Raw genomic sequence first — 16113 nt, 5'->3', positions numbered from 1 at the left:
AGTTATTTTCAAGCTTTACTCTTCCCCCCATAACTGATGTATCTAATCTCATTAAAAAATCTAAGTCATCAACCTGTCAACTTGACCCTCTCCCTACTGTGTTAGTTAAAGCCTGTCTTCCCTCGTTAGCTCCTCTCATAACCAATATTATTCATTCCTCCCTGAACACTGGACTTGTTCCTGAAGCACTGAAAAAGGCTTCTGTTATCCTAACTCTCAAAAAGCCTGGTGCAGACCCCAATAACTTTGATCATCTTCCCCCAATATCAAATCTCCCCTTCATTTCAAAAATTCTTGAAAAAGTTGTCGCCGCCCAGCTTCATTTACATCTCAGTGACCATAACCTCTATGAACGATTTCAATCTGGTTTCTGCCCCAATCACAGCACAGAAACTGCTTTGTTAAGGATTACCAATGACCTTCTGATGGCAGCTGATTCTGGTCTCCTATCCATCCTCATCCTTCTTGATCTTAGTGCGGCGTTTGATACCATTTCTCACAATATTCTCCTGAACCGGTTAGCTTCCATTGGTATTAGTCACACCCCCCTTGCCTGGTTTACCTCATATCTCTCAGACTGCACTCAGTTTATCCAATTTAAATCCCATTCTTCAACTCTCTATCCTGTGTCTGCTGGTGTGCCCCAGGGTTCAGTATTGGGACCTCTTTTATTCATTACTTACATGCTCCCTCTTGGTTATATATTCCGAAAATATAATATAAATTTTCACTGTTATGCTGATGACACCCAGCTCTACATTTCTTCTAAACCCAATTCATCCCTCCCACCTTCCTCCCTCTCAAACTGTCTTATTGAGATTAGACCCTGGTTCTCCTCCAATTTCCTCAAACTCAACAGTAATAAAACTGAAGTTTTACTTGTTGGTTCACCATCTATCTTATCCAAATCCCACAGTTTTTCCATTAACATTGAAAATTCTCCCACCCTTCCCTCCCCTCAGGTTAAGAGTTTGGGTGTCATACTTGATAATACTCTTTCATTCCAGTCTCACATTAATTACATAACCCGTCTGCTTACTTCCACTTACGTAATATTAACCGACTCCGCCCCTTCCTTCCTCCCCATGCTGCTGCCGTCCTTGTCCATAGTCTTATTACGTCCCGTATTGATTACTGCAATTCCCTCCTATTTGGTCTCCCTAAAAAGTCCCTTCATAAACTCCAACTTCTTCAAAATTCTGCAGCTCGGGTCATAACTTGCACTCCGTTAAGTGTTCATATTACCCCAGTTCTTCAGCAGCTTCACTGGTTGTCCGTAGAAGCCAGGATAAACTTTAAAATCTTACTTCTTACATACAAGTGTCTCCATAAATCTGCTCCTTCATATTTGTGTGACCTGCTCCATATCACCACTGTTTCCCGCCCTCTTAGATCACATCTGCTATTCATCTTACTGTTCCATCCTCACATCTCATCACTGTGGGGAGCAGAGCTTTCAGTTGCTCTGCTCCTCGGCTCTGGAACTCTCTTCCTCCTGTACTAAGAAATATTGACTCCCTCTTCACATTTAAGACACAGCTCAAAGCACATCTGTTTGAACTGGTTTATTTGCTTTAATGCTGATTTTATCTGTTGTCACGCTCTGTTTTGTAATTTTAACTTATTTTATGTATTTTATGACTATTGTTCCTTTTATTAATTGTGTTTTTTGTAAGGTGACCTTGGGTTTCTGAAAGGTGCCCTCAAATAAAATGTATTATTATTATAATTATTACTATTTAACTAGATTTGTCTCATTACAATCAAAAACTCATATTCAGTTTGACATATGTTCCCACATGTTTGCTGTTCCTGCTGAAATGAAGGTAAAAACAATAATAACATTTATCTAAGTAATGAAACTGGACACATTTTCTCAGTAATAGGATTAAAACCTTTTACAACATCACAATTTGATTCACACAGAAAATGTCCATCGTGCTCTGAGCACAGACAGGAAGAGAGAGAGAGAGAGAGCGAGAGAGCGAGAGAGACAGAGCGAGAGAGAGAGAGAGAGGAAACGAGATTGGTATTTTGCATGAAGAGAGGAGTAATGGCATAGAAAGGCGCTGCTAAATGTGCTGCTCGTACTAATAACTCATTTTTCACGACACATGAAGCCTGAAGTAACGAGTGAAGAGGAGCAGCTGAAATTAAAAGTGACTGAGCTCCTTCACACAGTGATGAGCTGCAGCTCCTGCGTTCTGTCTTGGATCTAAATCTGTCGCTATCTTTCCTATTTTCAGATCATCTGGAGTCAACTTCCAGCTTTTTTTATTTCGATTCTTCACACAGTGGAATTATTTTTCTAACAAAGGCTTGTCAAGCACAAATACTGCCAGGATGTGGTCTTGCATCACAGACTTCTTCACCTATGAAACCACTAAGTCGGTGGTTGTGAAAAGTTGGACTATTGGAATCATCAACCGTGTTGTCCAGCTCCTCATCATCACTTACTTCATTGGGTGAGTGTTTGCTTGGACTTGGACAGTACCGACATTTATCTGGTTGAATAAAACATCATAACACAAACATGTATTTTAAAGGCTTTGCTGTTCAGTGTTCTGGATTAGTTGTTACATTAGGAAGGTTTAATTCTTCACTTTATTACTTTATATTTTATTATCTTTATAAAGCCACAGTTGTGTTGGTTAAATACATCGTTCATGTTTTACATAAAACCTCTTTGTTACTAGGAAAAGTAACCCATTCACTCAGCTGTAAAAGAAAGCTAACGAAGCATGCTTAATCATCCAAGTAAGGAAACCCCAGAAAGTTGATTTGGCTCATTTGAACGTAGCATTTTGAATGGTCATGATCATGAAACTGAGCTCACGAGCCATTGTTAGTCAGTGTACTAGGTTTGGTCTTCTTCATACAGATGTACTGTAAATCTAACAAACCTTCATGTATTACTACAGTTTGTGGCTCTGAGAGTTAGTGTCTCAGTCCGAGTACTTAGGAATTACAACTGATTACTCGCTCTAATTTAAACGTCAGCAACTGGTGAAAAAATTGAAATTGAAACTTGATCCTTTTCGTCATTTGAGGCAAGAAAGATGTGATTTGTATGCATGCATGCTCTGCTTATGCTGGATTCTGTTCATCGTGAGCTTCCTTACACACTCTAAACCTCTTACTGTCGGGTTGGGTGGTTATGTCGTAGACTCAACCTCTGGTATGTTCTTATTTATCAGGCTATTCTTATTTACAAACTAGCACCCATCAAAAAAGTATGGGAAGCTACTGTTTTGGGTGCCAAGAATTGTTCTTCTTTCTCAGAGATTCACAGTAAATTTGGAAAAAGAGCATGCAGCTCCTTCCTCCTGGAATCAGCTGGGGAACCAACTGGTCTCACTCAATGAATTTAAAGTAAATGTAAACAACTTGAATGCAGTTAATTCAGGCTCTTTGACTGTGCTTTACTGTTGTATGGATATGCATGCTCTATTAGTTTATGCAACGCATGATTGTCCTGCTGTCCGTCTTGGCCAGGTAAAAGAGATTTTTAATGTGAAGAGTTTGTCGTTTTCCTGTTTTCATAAAGGTAAAAATAATAATAGCAATACTGTGGAGAACAGTCAGAATTGTTCTTTTGGTCCATAGCTGATGAAAAATGGAAATAGCTTCTTGGTCTGAAAGTACCTTGAACATGAATTATTTGTAGTAGCCAGCAGGGGGCAGAATCCTCTGGTTCTGAAAAGACTTGTACATATTTTCCTGTGACTGTAGAGGTCAACAAACAGGATTGTCCAGTCCCACTGGCTAATGTCTTGCAATTGAGAAGTAATTAGCCTCTGAGCATGTGGTGTCCACACTTACCCTGCCTTTTTTTAATCACAGTCTCCAACACTGAGGTGCTGATGTGAACATTCTGAGCTTAGCTTCCTCACTAATGCTTTTCCAACCAGTTACTGTGAGAAGCCACTTTTTTTATGCCCAATTTCTGTTGGAGTCTCTGTCATGCTGGAAGCTAGCCATGTTTCCTCCTTCAAGCACAGGCCGGGGAGGACTGGTGGCAGCTATCTTTTACTCCAGCTCATGAAATAACCAAAGACCCAGACAGGAAGCAGGAGTTTACATTTGGAAGCTTGACTCTAAGCCTCGAATACACTAATTAAAAAACTCTAAAAATAGTTTTGTTTGTTGCTTTCTGTTGTTTATCCCCTTTAATCAGAGTTTCTATTTGAATTCTCTTTTACCTGATTTAATGCTCATTTCAGATAAAATAATTATAGTGGGTGATTAAATTTTCGTATAGGTACTGAAATCAACAGCCTAAACACTGCATTTAATCTATTATTAGACCCAGTTGGCTTTAATCACACTCTGGGCCTCATTCTGACACAAGGCATAGGAAATGGACATTAGTGAATACTGTTTAATGTCTGATCTTTTCTTAATAAAGTTTACATGTGCAAAAATGGACTACAAGAAAAAAAAAGAGAACCTCAAATCAGAAGTGCTTGACTTCCTTGTACAACTTACAGACACGGGCCTTAAAGCAGATAGCTCTAGAGAGCAAATGGCATCTCACTAATTTAGAAATTCGTTTTTTCTTTCTTTTTAAGGCCATCAGTGAAGATAGGACTTATTTATCACTGAGTGAAGTAAATGAGTACATCTCCAGGTTTCTCGTCAGAGCTGTAACCAGGCTGATGAAAACTCAGAGCGCTGTTCAGCCCAGCATTCCTTTATCCTTAAACAGTAACCACTCCATCAATTTCTTCACAGATAACATTTTAACCATTAAAGAAAGAAATATTGATGACCATCTCACAGACATTATGTCCAAAACTTTCATTACTACTGATATTTATTTAGACTCGTTTTCTTAGATTGTTTGAGTAATTTGATTACTTCCTCCAACATATCTTTTAGACCCCATTCCTACAAGACTGCTCAAAGACATCCCACCATTAACTAATCCCTTTATCTTAAATATGATCAAAATATCTTTACTCCCTAACTTCTCTTAATATCACGTGACCAGCTGTCTTATATATCTCTGACCTTCCTTTTATCAATTGTTGAACGAGTAGTTGTAAAACAACTGTTCATCTGTAGATATATGGTTTTGTTGAAGTCAGTCAGAGCTCATCACAGCACAGAAACAGCACTAGTGAAAATACTGAATAATCGTACGGCCTCTGACAGTGGACTCATGCCTGTGCATGTCCTGGTAGACCATCGCTGATCTCAACATTGTACTGCACAGATTAGAACATGCCGTGGGTATGAAGGCCACTGCAGTGGTTTGAATCATGTCTGTGTAACAGACTCCAGTGTGTTTATGTAAATGTCTTCTTCACATACCGAGGTTAATTATGGAGTTCCACAGGGTTCTGTGCTGAGACCAGTTGTCTGGCCATCGTGGCTCAAGAGTTGGGAGTTCGCCTTGTAATCGGAAGGTTCTCGACAGTCTCGGTCGTTGTGTCCTTGGGCAAGACACTTCACCTGTTGCCTACTGGTGGTGGTCAGAGGGCCCAGTGGCGCCAGTGTCCGGCAGCCTCGCCTCTGTCAGTGCGCCCTAGGGTGGCTGTGGCTACAATGTAGCTTGCCATCACCAGTGTGTGAATGTGTGTGTGAATGGGTGGATGACTGGATGTGTAAAGCGCTTTGGGGTCCTTAGGGACTAGAAAAGCGCTATATAAATACAGGCCATATTTACATTATTTTACATTATTACTGCTATGCAGATGATACTCAGCTTTATCTGTACATGAAGCCATATGAGACACACCGATTAGTTAAACTACAGAAAAAAACACTAATAGATGAAGAAAACTGAACTGAATTGTTTATGCTAGCGATTCCTTCTTAGACTTAGTCTCTCCTACACCGATTGGCACATAGGATAACTAATGACTTCCAACGACTCCGGTCATTTGTGGTTAGCTCAGCTTCCCAGATGATGCCAACAATGTTCAGATCTTTAATGTCTTCACTTCAGTCTACGACATGGTTGCTCAGTAGCCACTGATGCCTGTCCCAAACCCAGAGGTTAGAAGGAATGGGCATGCACCCCGTAAAAAGTTATCTTGCTACAGAATCAGCTCATGATATCTCGATGTTAGGGATTAGTAGACTCCATTTCTAATTTGATATTAGCTGCTGCTGTTGACTGAAGCCAAAACTGAGCATGAGTATCACGTTCTGTTTTTATTTATTTATTTAACATAACACAAAAGGTTTTTAACCTCCTAAGACCCCAACTCTTCTATGACATGTATTTTTAATTTCTCTTTGATATTTGGACATATTTGGGCCCAATGAATGTAAAAACAAAGAATTACCAGATTCTTTTTTAACCTTATTTTTGTTTTTAAGAAAAATAAGAGCCACATATGAGGATATTCGTTTTAAATTTTGATAGAACAGTAGCAGTATAATGTCCTCGTAAGTGGATGTCAGGCCCATGTAGAGCAAAATTGAGTATTTTAGCCTAAAAACCCCAAAATGTGATGTCCACATATGTGGACGCCAGGTCCTAGGAGGTTAAGCGATGAAAAGGCCTGTACAAAGCATTTCAGAGGGTCGCCAGATTTTTTTTAAAGTTGAAAAATTCCAAACTCTCAGGTGACGTCTTGCAGTTCTGTAAGTAGAACATGCAATAAGTCCAAATGGCTTTGGTGGGAACGGACGCCCATAAACCATCCGTTCTAACATGCAGTCAAAACTGTGAAAGGGTTCATTTTAGACCTAAACAAGATGTTTTATTAAACTGACAGTTTTGCTGCACACACCACAGCAAACAAGCACCAAAGGTAAGAATCCAATAAACCTGAATACTTAGTGAACTCTGTCAGAAAACATGGTTTCCATTGGTAGTATGAATCCTGTTCTCCTGGCTGAAGTTTCACATTTAACAACTTCTGTTTCTTAATGTGGATTTTTGATCTTTATACTGCCTCACTAGAGGCTAAATCACACTGAGAATAATGAGAATAATATGAGAGTAATCACACTTGTCTGCTCTGCAAATTCTCATAGTGACTTCTCAATAGGTCATTCATTTCATTATTTATTTCCAATCAAAAGACCTCAACTCTTAATTATTCTGAAAAGAAAACTCTGAGCTAATGATCACAGATTAGCAGATCTAACTGAATTCCTTTGTAGTGTCTTACAGCGAGCATTTTCAGTGCACTATCCCTGATTGTAGCTAGTGGCAAGAAGGGTTGTTTTTTTAAGTATAATGATGCTTATGATTACATTTTGGCATGCATCACTCTCTATGTAATGTTTCAGATGGGTGTTTCTCACTGAGAAGGCCTACCAGATTAGAGACACGGCGATTGAATCCTCTGTGATGACCAAGGTCAAAGGCTTTGGAATCTACAATAACAAGGTTATGGATGTAGCAGACTACGTCACTCCTACACAGGTGTGTGTGTATGGACGAATGTAAGGACTGACTGAGTGAAGATGAGATACTGACAGACTGCATTTGTATCTCCTGCAGGGAGCTTCGGTGTTCTGCATTATCACTAAACTGATTACTACAGAGAACCAAGTCCAAGGATACTGTCCTGACGTAAGTCATCATCACCACGACTAACAGATCATCACTCAGTCCTGGGGCTCATTTACTTTACAGATACACAAAGCCAATGTTGGCTACGTGCTAGTTGTAAACACAATGCTTTCCCTTTTGGAAAAAGCAATAGTATCTCACCCTGTACAAAAAAGGACAGCGCTCCATTACTTTAACCAGCTGCTGTGATGTGATATAAAGATATAAAGGAATTTGCTGCATTTCTAACTGAAGTCACGATAAAATATGACTCCTTTCTTATTGTTGGGGATTTTAATATTCATGTGTGCTGTCCAGATAAGCCCATGGTTAAAGACTTTTTGAATCTTACTGATTCTTTTAATTTAGTTCGATGTGTGTCTGCACCCACGCAACAGTGTGGCCACACTCTCGATCTGGTTTTAGCCTACTCATTGCCTGTTTTTAATCTGAAAGTCTCCGATCCTGTTTTCTCTGATCATATGCCGGTTCTGTTTGACATCTCTTTATCTAGAAATGAATTCAGGGGGCTTGTCCCTGCAAAGACATCTCGTTTGTTAAATTCTTCCACGGCAGCACGGTTCTCCACCTACTATAATCAGTTCTCCATTCCTGAGACACTCCAATACGTAGAGGAACTCAGTTTTTGGTTTCATACCACTTGTCAGACTGTCTTGGATATTGTTGCTCCTCTAAAAATTAAGCATCCTAAGACAAAGCTTGAACCCTGGTTGAACGATGAAACCCGTGCTGCGAGGCGTGAATGTCGTAGGGCTGAGCGGAGATGGAAAAAAGATAACTTACAGGTCTCTTTACAAAGTTTAAGAGAGTGCTGGGCCTTATATCAGCTTACAATAAAAGAAGCAAAGAGGAAACACTTTGCAAATATTATTATGGTGAATTATCAGAAACCACACATATTGTTTAAGTCAATTGAGACTATTTTAAGCTCTCCCTCTGCTCTTAGTTTTGAGCCTTCACTTGAAATGTGTGAAAGGTTTCTGCACTTCTTTATAAACAAGGTAGCCTCGGCTAGGGCGCAGATTATTTTGCCCACATCTGACCCCTCTGATCTTCCAGTTTGCTCAGCTGTCTTTCAACAGTTTGAGTCGGTTACTCTTGCTCAGCTACAGGAGGTGGTAGTTCATTTAAAGCCTGTAGGCTCACCTTATGATCCTATCCCTCCCCTTTTTCTGAAAGAAGTTTTTTCTACCATAGGTCCAACCATTTTAACCATTTTAAATAGCAGCCTTACTTCAGGTGTGGTTCCAAAGAATTTCAAAGATGCAATTGTGCAACCACTTCTTAAGAAACCTGGGCTAGATACAAACACTGTTGAGAATTTTAGACCAATATCTAAGCTGCCCTTTTTATCCAAAGTCTTGGAAAAAATTGTATATGACCAATTGATCTCATACTTGAATGCACAAAATGTTCAGGAGATTTTTCAATCTGGTTTTAAAGCAATGCATAGCACTGAATCAGCACTTTTAAGAATTTTTAATGATATATTTTTATCATATGATTCTGGTGAAAGTGTCATTCTCATTTTACTCGATTTAACTGCTGCATTTGACACTGTAGACCATGAAATTTTAATCTCACGTTTGGAGCAGTGGGTCGGTATAACAGGTCTGGCTCTGAAATGGTTCAGGTCTTACTTAACAAACCGAACCTTTTCAGTTCGCTTAGGAAACTGTGAGTCCTCCCGAGCTCCGTTGTCTCATGGAGTACCACAGGGTTCCATTCTGGGCCCTATCCTGTTGTCACTTTATTTACTTCCATTGGGCTCAATTTTTAGAAAACACAGACTCTCGTTTCACTGTTATGCAGATGACTGCCAGATTTATGTTCCTCTTAAAAAGAAAGATGGGTCGTCTGTAAATCGTTTACAAACATGTCTGGAGGACGTCAAGTCGTGGTTGGCGCTAAACTTTCTTTGTTTTAATGGTTCTAAAACTGAAGTAATGGTGTTCAGACCTGCCTCCACTGCTGTTCCGTGTGTTGATTTGCAATCCCTGAAATCATTCTGTAAACCAGAGATTGTTAATCTGGGTTTTAAAATGGATCCTGAGCTTAAGCTTGAAAGCCAGATTGGGTTGGTTGTAAGGTCTAGTTTCTTTCATCTGAGGCAACTGGCCAAAATTAAGCACTTTCTTACGAGACAGCAATTTGAAACAGTAATCCACGCTTTTGTAACCGTTCGGCTGGATTACTGTAATTCTCTTTATTTTGGGGTGAGTCGGTCTTCTGTTTTTCGACTGCAGTTAGTCCAGAATGCTGCTGCACGCCTTTTAACTGGCACTCATAGATACGAGCATATCACCCCAGTTTTATATTCACTTCATTGGCTGCCCGTGCATTTTAGGATCCATTTTAAGATGCTTTTATTTGTTTTTAAATGTTTGTCCAATGCTGCCCCTGTGTACCTCTCTGAGCTTCTTCATCCATACATACCTTCCCGGTCCCTCAGGTCGGCAGACCATCTCCTCCTGAGTGTGCCCAGGACTAATCGTAAGCTCAGAGGGGATCGGGCGTTTGCTGTGGCAGCACCAAAATTGTGGAATGAGTTGCCTTTACATGTTAGACAGGACCTTCCTTATCTGTTTTTAAATCACGTCTTAAAACATATTTATTTACCTTGGCTTTTAGCACAGCAGGACTTGTTGATGTCTCTTAATACGTTTCTTATTAATTATATTACTTTTAATTTTAAGATATTTTATATGTAATTTAAACTGTTTCCTCTCTGTTTTATATTTGTAGCACTTTGGTCAACATAGTTGGATGTAAAGTGCGTTATAAATAAAGATGCTATGCTATGCTATGCTATGCTATGTGAGTGGATTTAGAGAGACGTCGGTGTCAATACAACTGCTGCACATGATGAGAAAATTAAAAATTAATTATAAAATGTATGCACGTATTTGAGGGATGTAAAAAACCAAACACTGTACTGTAAAACAGCTGTGATGCAGCTTTAATGTTCTCTTCACATGTCACTGTATTTTATCCAGAGTGAAAAAAGAAAGTTTCTTTGTACAGACGACAGAAACTGCACAAAGCACATCAATAAGCCGGCAAGTTATGGTGAGATACTTTGTCTTTATCATGCAGTAACAATATTTCACGTTAAAATGATCTGTTGATGACTAGATTTATGTGCATTAATATGTTGAAGTGTTTTACTTTGGACCTTGTACCTGTATTTTCTTTTCTACTCAGGAATTGCTACAGGGAGGTGTGTTCCTTTTAATGCCATGATCAAGACGTGTGAGATTAAGGGTTGGTGTCCTGCTGAGATCGACACCATCAAGCCGTAAGATGATGCTCTGCATGTGGTAAAGAGCTTTTTAGTAGTGATGTGTCGGAAGTGAACGATGCTCCTTATCGCGAGCCGTGGGGTTTTTCTTTCTCTCTCTCTCTCGCACTTTTTTCCGCTTCACTCCGCATGCAAGCCGTGTGCTTTGCACTGGGCAGAGGGGGGAGGGGCAGTAGTTACACTCGCAGTAGCACAGGAACAGAGCGGGAGGGAAGGAGAGAGAAAGAGAGCCAGGGACAACAACATCACATTAGAAAGGTATAGTAATCATCCACAACTATTTTCAGTTGCAGATGATAAAGGATTCAGAAAGTTTATTCATGCAGGTCCATATGACAGAGAATATGCATCTTCTTTTTGTTTTCATATTTTAATTTATATTTAATTGTGTTGTGGTTTGCAGTGTTTTGTGTTGTTTCACTTTAAATTTGTTTAAAAGGAAAAAGCTGAAAATTTTAATAGTTAAAAGTTGAAATGTGAATAGTTGGTTTTTGTATTATATGATTTATTTATTACATTTTATGTGGATTGAATAAATAAAAGTATATTTACGGTACCCTAGAGACAAAGCACATACAAACTCCAAAACATGTAAAAACTGTACAAAAGACAACAGCGGTGCTCCAGAATGCTGGGCGCAGTGGTGAGCGTTTGTTACCTAGTGGCTACACAAGCCAGGAAGTACCAAGTTTGTACGTGCTTTTTGGAGTTTGTACGTGTTTTGTCTCTAGGGGGCACCGCATATATTTATATATAAACATACATAGATAAAACCACTTTTTCTTTTACATTAGTAATTCCTTTTGTGCAAAATTTTATATTATTGTTAATAATAAATTAATTAAAGCAACAAAACAACCTGAAGATCCGGTTCGGAGCTGAAAGAACCGGTTCTCTAAAAAGAGCCGAAAATCCCATCACTACCTTTTAGCAGGCTTTCCCATATGGAAAAGATATTTATAAATCTTATAAAGTTTGTATCTGTCTTGTGTGAAACTTGTACGAAAAGCATACAAGAGTGAAAACAGATATAAGATCCCTAGAAAAATTTGATAAATGAAACTTGTATGTTTTGGATACTTCCTGGAACAATATCTGAAAGTAATGAGAAAGTGGCCACATGAGTAAATCATATAAGCCTTATATGATTCACTATATGAAGTAGGCCACATCTGATGCAAGTTTTTACTATTCCTTTTCAATTCAATTCAATTCAATTTTATTTATATAGCGCCAAATCACAACAAAAGTCGCCTCAAGGTGCTTCATAGATACAGAGAAAAACCCAACAATCATATGACCCCCTATGAGCAGCACTTTGGCGACAGTGGGAAGAAAAAACTTAACAGGAAGAAACCTCCAGCAGAACCAGGCTCAGGGAGAGGCGGGGCCATCTGCTGTTATTAGTTGGGGTGAGAGAAGGAAGACAGGATAAAAGACATGCTGTGGAAGAGAGACAGAGATTAATAACAGATATGATTCAATGCAGAGAGGTCTGTTAATACATAGTGAGTGAGAAAGGTGACTGGAAAGGAAAAACTCAATGCATCATGGGAATCCCCCGGCAGCCTACGTCTATTGCAGCATAACTAAGGGACAATTCAGGGTCACCTGGTCCAGCCCTAACTATATGCTTTAGCAAAAAGGAAAGTTTGAAGCCTAATCTTGAAAGTAGAGATAGTGTCTGTCTCCTGAATCCAAACTGGAAGCTGGTTCCACAGAAGAGGGGCCTGAAAACTGAAGGCTCTGCCTCCCATTCTACTTTTAAATACTCTAGGAACAACAAGTAGGCCTGCAGAGCGAGAGCAAAGTGCTCTAATAGGGTGATATGGTACTACAAGGTCATTAAGATAAGATGGGGCCTGATTATTTAAGACCTTGTATGTGAGGAGCAGGATTTTGAATTCTGGATTTAACAGGAAGCCAATGAAGGGAAGCCAAAACAGGAGAAATCTGCTCTCTCTTTCTAGTCCCTGTCAGGACTCTTGCTGCAGCATTTTCATTTCATTTATTTATTCATTTTCAGGCACAACAAATACCTATATTGAACATAAAATACACAAAACAAAAAACAAAACTTGCCTGAAAAAGGAGTGGGACGAAGAAAACTTATTAAATCCCACCCCTATACTCACTCATCAACAAAAAAAAACAATAAACTTCCCGCAGCTACGCCCATCATTGCATACAGACCCATCAACAGCCCCGGGCAGATACAAGCATCTAAGCGGCAGCTCGCAACCAACAATTAGAGCCTTCATAACTGAATACAGAATATATAAATTATAAATTGCATTACCACAGGTAACAGGCAGTAATAACTACAAGTAACAGACACACATACATATACATACATATATATCTACACACACAAGTACATATATGTACATACATACGCACACTTTATTTTTTATTTTTTATTTTGGAATCCATACCAGCAATGGTAAGAGGACAGACATTACAGAGCACACTAAAACCCATCATTGAGTATACTGTGACCAGACCAACTGTTTGTAGAGAAATTTAAATCTATGAATATTTTTGCATTGTTTCATTGTAAACTCAGACTGTTCCAGATTTTCACACCACATACAGACACACAAAAGCCTTTACGGGTTGTTCGAGTTCTGGTTAATTTGAATTCTCCAAAGATAAGATGGGGCCTGATTATTTAAGACCTGGATTAGCTGAAGGCTTTTCAGGGAGTTTTTAGGACTTTCTGATAATAATGAATTACAGTCGTCCAGCCTGGAAGTAATGAATGCATGAACTAGTTTTTCAGCGTCACTCTGAGACAGGATATTTCTAATTTTAGATATGTTGCACAAACAAATTTTAGAGATGTTGCACAAATGGAAGAAAGCAGTCTTACATATTTGTTTAATATGTGCGTTGAAGGACATGTCCTGGTCAAAAATGACTCCAAGGTTCCTCACAGTGTTACTGGAGGCCAAGGTAATGCCATCCAGAGTAAGAATCTGGTTAGATACCATATTTCTAAGCTTTTCAGGGCCGAGTACAATAACCTCAGTTTGATCTGAATTAAGAAGCAGAAAGTTAGCGGCCATCCAGGTCTTTATGTCTTTAAGACATTCCTGCAGTTTAACTCATTGGTGTGTGTTATCTGGCTTCATGGACAGATAGAGCTGGGTGTCATCTGCATAGCAGTGTAAATGTATGCTATGTCTTCTGATGATGCTGCCTAAGGGAAGCATGTATAATGTAAACAGAATTGGTCCTAGCACTGAACCCTGTGGAACTCCATTATTAACCTCAGTGTGTGAAGAGGACTCTCCATTTATATGCACAAACTGGAGTCTATTAGATAGATATGATACAAACCACTGCAGTGCAGTACCTGTAATACCTACAGCATGTTCTAATCGCTCTAATAGGATATTATGGTCGACAGTATCGAACGCTGCACTGAGGTCTAGCAGGACAAGCACAGAGATGAGTCCACTGTCAGAGGCCATAAGAAGATCATTTGTAACCTTCACTAAAGCTGTTTCTGTGCTGTGATGAGCTCTGAAACCTGACTGAAACTCTTCAAATAAACCATTCCTCTGCAGATGATCTGTTAGCTGTTTGACAACTACTCTTTCAAGGATGTTTGATATAAAGGAAGGTTGGAGATTGGCCTATAATTAGCTAAGACTGCTGGGTCTAGAGATGCTTTTTGAGTAAAGGTTTAACTACAGCCAGCTTGAAGGCCTGTGGTACATAGCTGATTATTAGAGATAGGTTGATCATATTTAAGATCGAAGCATTAATTAATGGCAGGACTTCTTTGAGCAGTTTTGTAGGAATGGGGTCTAAAAGACACGTTGATGGTTTGGAGGAAGTAATTATTGAAGTTAACTCAGAAAGATCAATTAGAGAAAAAGAGTCTAACTTAACATCAATGGTACTAAGAGTAGCTGTAGATAATATTACATCTGTGGGATGATTATTGGTAATTTTTTCTCTAATGATAAAAATGTTATTTGTGAAGAAGTTCATGAAGTCATTACTAGTTAACGTTAAAGGGATGGTTGGCTCAACAGAGCTCTGACTGTTTGTCAGCCTGGCTACAGTGCTGAAGAGAAACCTGGGGTTGTTCTTATTTTCTTCAATCAGTGATGAATAGTAAGATGTTCTGGCTTTGCGGAGGGCTTTCTTATAAAGTAACAAACTATTTCTCCAGGCTAAATGATGATCCTCTAAATTTGTGACATGCCATTTCCTCTCCAGATTACGAGTCGTCTGCTTTAGGCTACGTGTTTGAGAATTATTCCACAGAGTCAGGTACTTCTGATTAGAGACCTTAGTTTTCACCGGAGCTACAGTATCCAGAGTTGTACGTAGTGAGGAGGTGAAATTATTAACAAGATAATCGACCTCTGTTGGGGTAGCGTTCAGATAGCTGCTCTGCTCTGTGTTGGTACAGGGCATTGAAGATGATAACCGTGGGTGGATTATATTCTTAAACTTAGTTACAGCGCTTTCAGAAAGACATCTACTGTGATAAAGTCTACTTTCCACCACTGTGTAATCAATTATTGTAAATGTAAATGTTATCAGGAAATGATCAGACAGGAGAGGGTTTTCAGGAAACACTGTTAAATGTTCAGTTTCTATGCCATATGTTAAAACAAGATCTAGAGTGTGATTAAAGTGGTGGGTGGGTTCTTTTACATTTTGACAGAAGCCAATTGAGTCTAATAACAGATTAAATGCCATGTTGAGGCTGTCATTTTAGCATCTACATGGATGTTAAAATCACCCACAATAATTATTTTATCTGAGCTCAGAACTAAATTAGATATAAAGTCTGAGAAATCAGACAGAAACTCTGTGTAAGGCCCAGGTGGACGATAGATGATAACAAGTAAGACTGGTTTCTGAGTTTTACAGCTGGGGTGGACGAGGCTAAGCATCAGGCTTTCAAATGAATTAAAAGTCTGTCTTGGTCTTTCATTAATTAATAGGCTGGTGTGAAAAATTGCTGCCACACCTCCCCCTCGGTCTGTGCTTCGAGATTTCTGATAGTTAGAATGACTCGGGGGTGTTGATTCATTTAAACTAACATAATCATCCTGCTGCAACCAGGTTTCTGTAAGGCAGAGTAAATCGATTTGTTGATCAATTATTAAGTCATGTACTAACAGAGACTTGGAGGAGAGAGACCTAATATTTAATAATCCACATTTCACTGTTTTACTCTTTGGTTCAGATGTGGATACTGTATTGTTCTTTCTTTGTGATTGTTTATGTTTAAGTTGTTTGTTGCTGG

The 16113-nt window shown here is 39.1% G+C and overlaps 1 protein-coding gene across 2 annotated transcripts in view; it reads left to right on the top strand.

Moving 5' to 3' along the window:
* The first annotated feature begins 2062 nt into the window (after positions 1-2062).
* Positions 2063-16113, top strand: part of p2rx3b (purinergic receptor P2X, ligand-gated ion channel, 3b) — a 38498-nt gene continuing 24447 nt past the window's right edge. For both annotated transcript variants that reach the window (XM_085275797.1, XM_085275796.1), the window contains exons 1-5: positions 2063-2465; positions 7252-7387; positions 7466-7537; positions 10534-10606; positions 10742-10835. In XM_085275797.1, the coding sequence (XP_085131923.1) occupies positions 2344-2465; positions 7252-7387; positions 7466-7537; positions 10534-10606; positions 10742-10835 (497 nt within the window). In that variant the 5' untranslated portion in view covers positions 2063-2343. The remainder of the gene's footprint in view (positions 2466-7251; positions 7388-7465; positions 7538-10533; positions 10607-10741; positions 10836-16113) is intronic.

The sequence above is a fragment of the Mchenga conophoros genome, linkage group LG6, assembly GCF_057382185.1.
Source record: "Mchenga conophoros isolate Kocher_MC1m ecotype Shallow Benthic linkage group LG6, M_conophoros_male_GT1.1, whole genome shotgun sequence".
In the NCBI taxonomy this organism is placed as follows: Eukaryota; Metazoa; Chordata; class Actinopteri; order Cichliformes; family Cichlidae; genus Mchenga; species Mchenga conophoros.
This window is presented reverse-complemented; position numbering and strand designations above follow the sequence as displayed.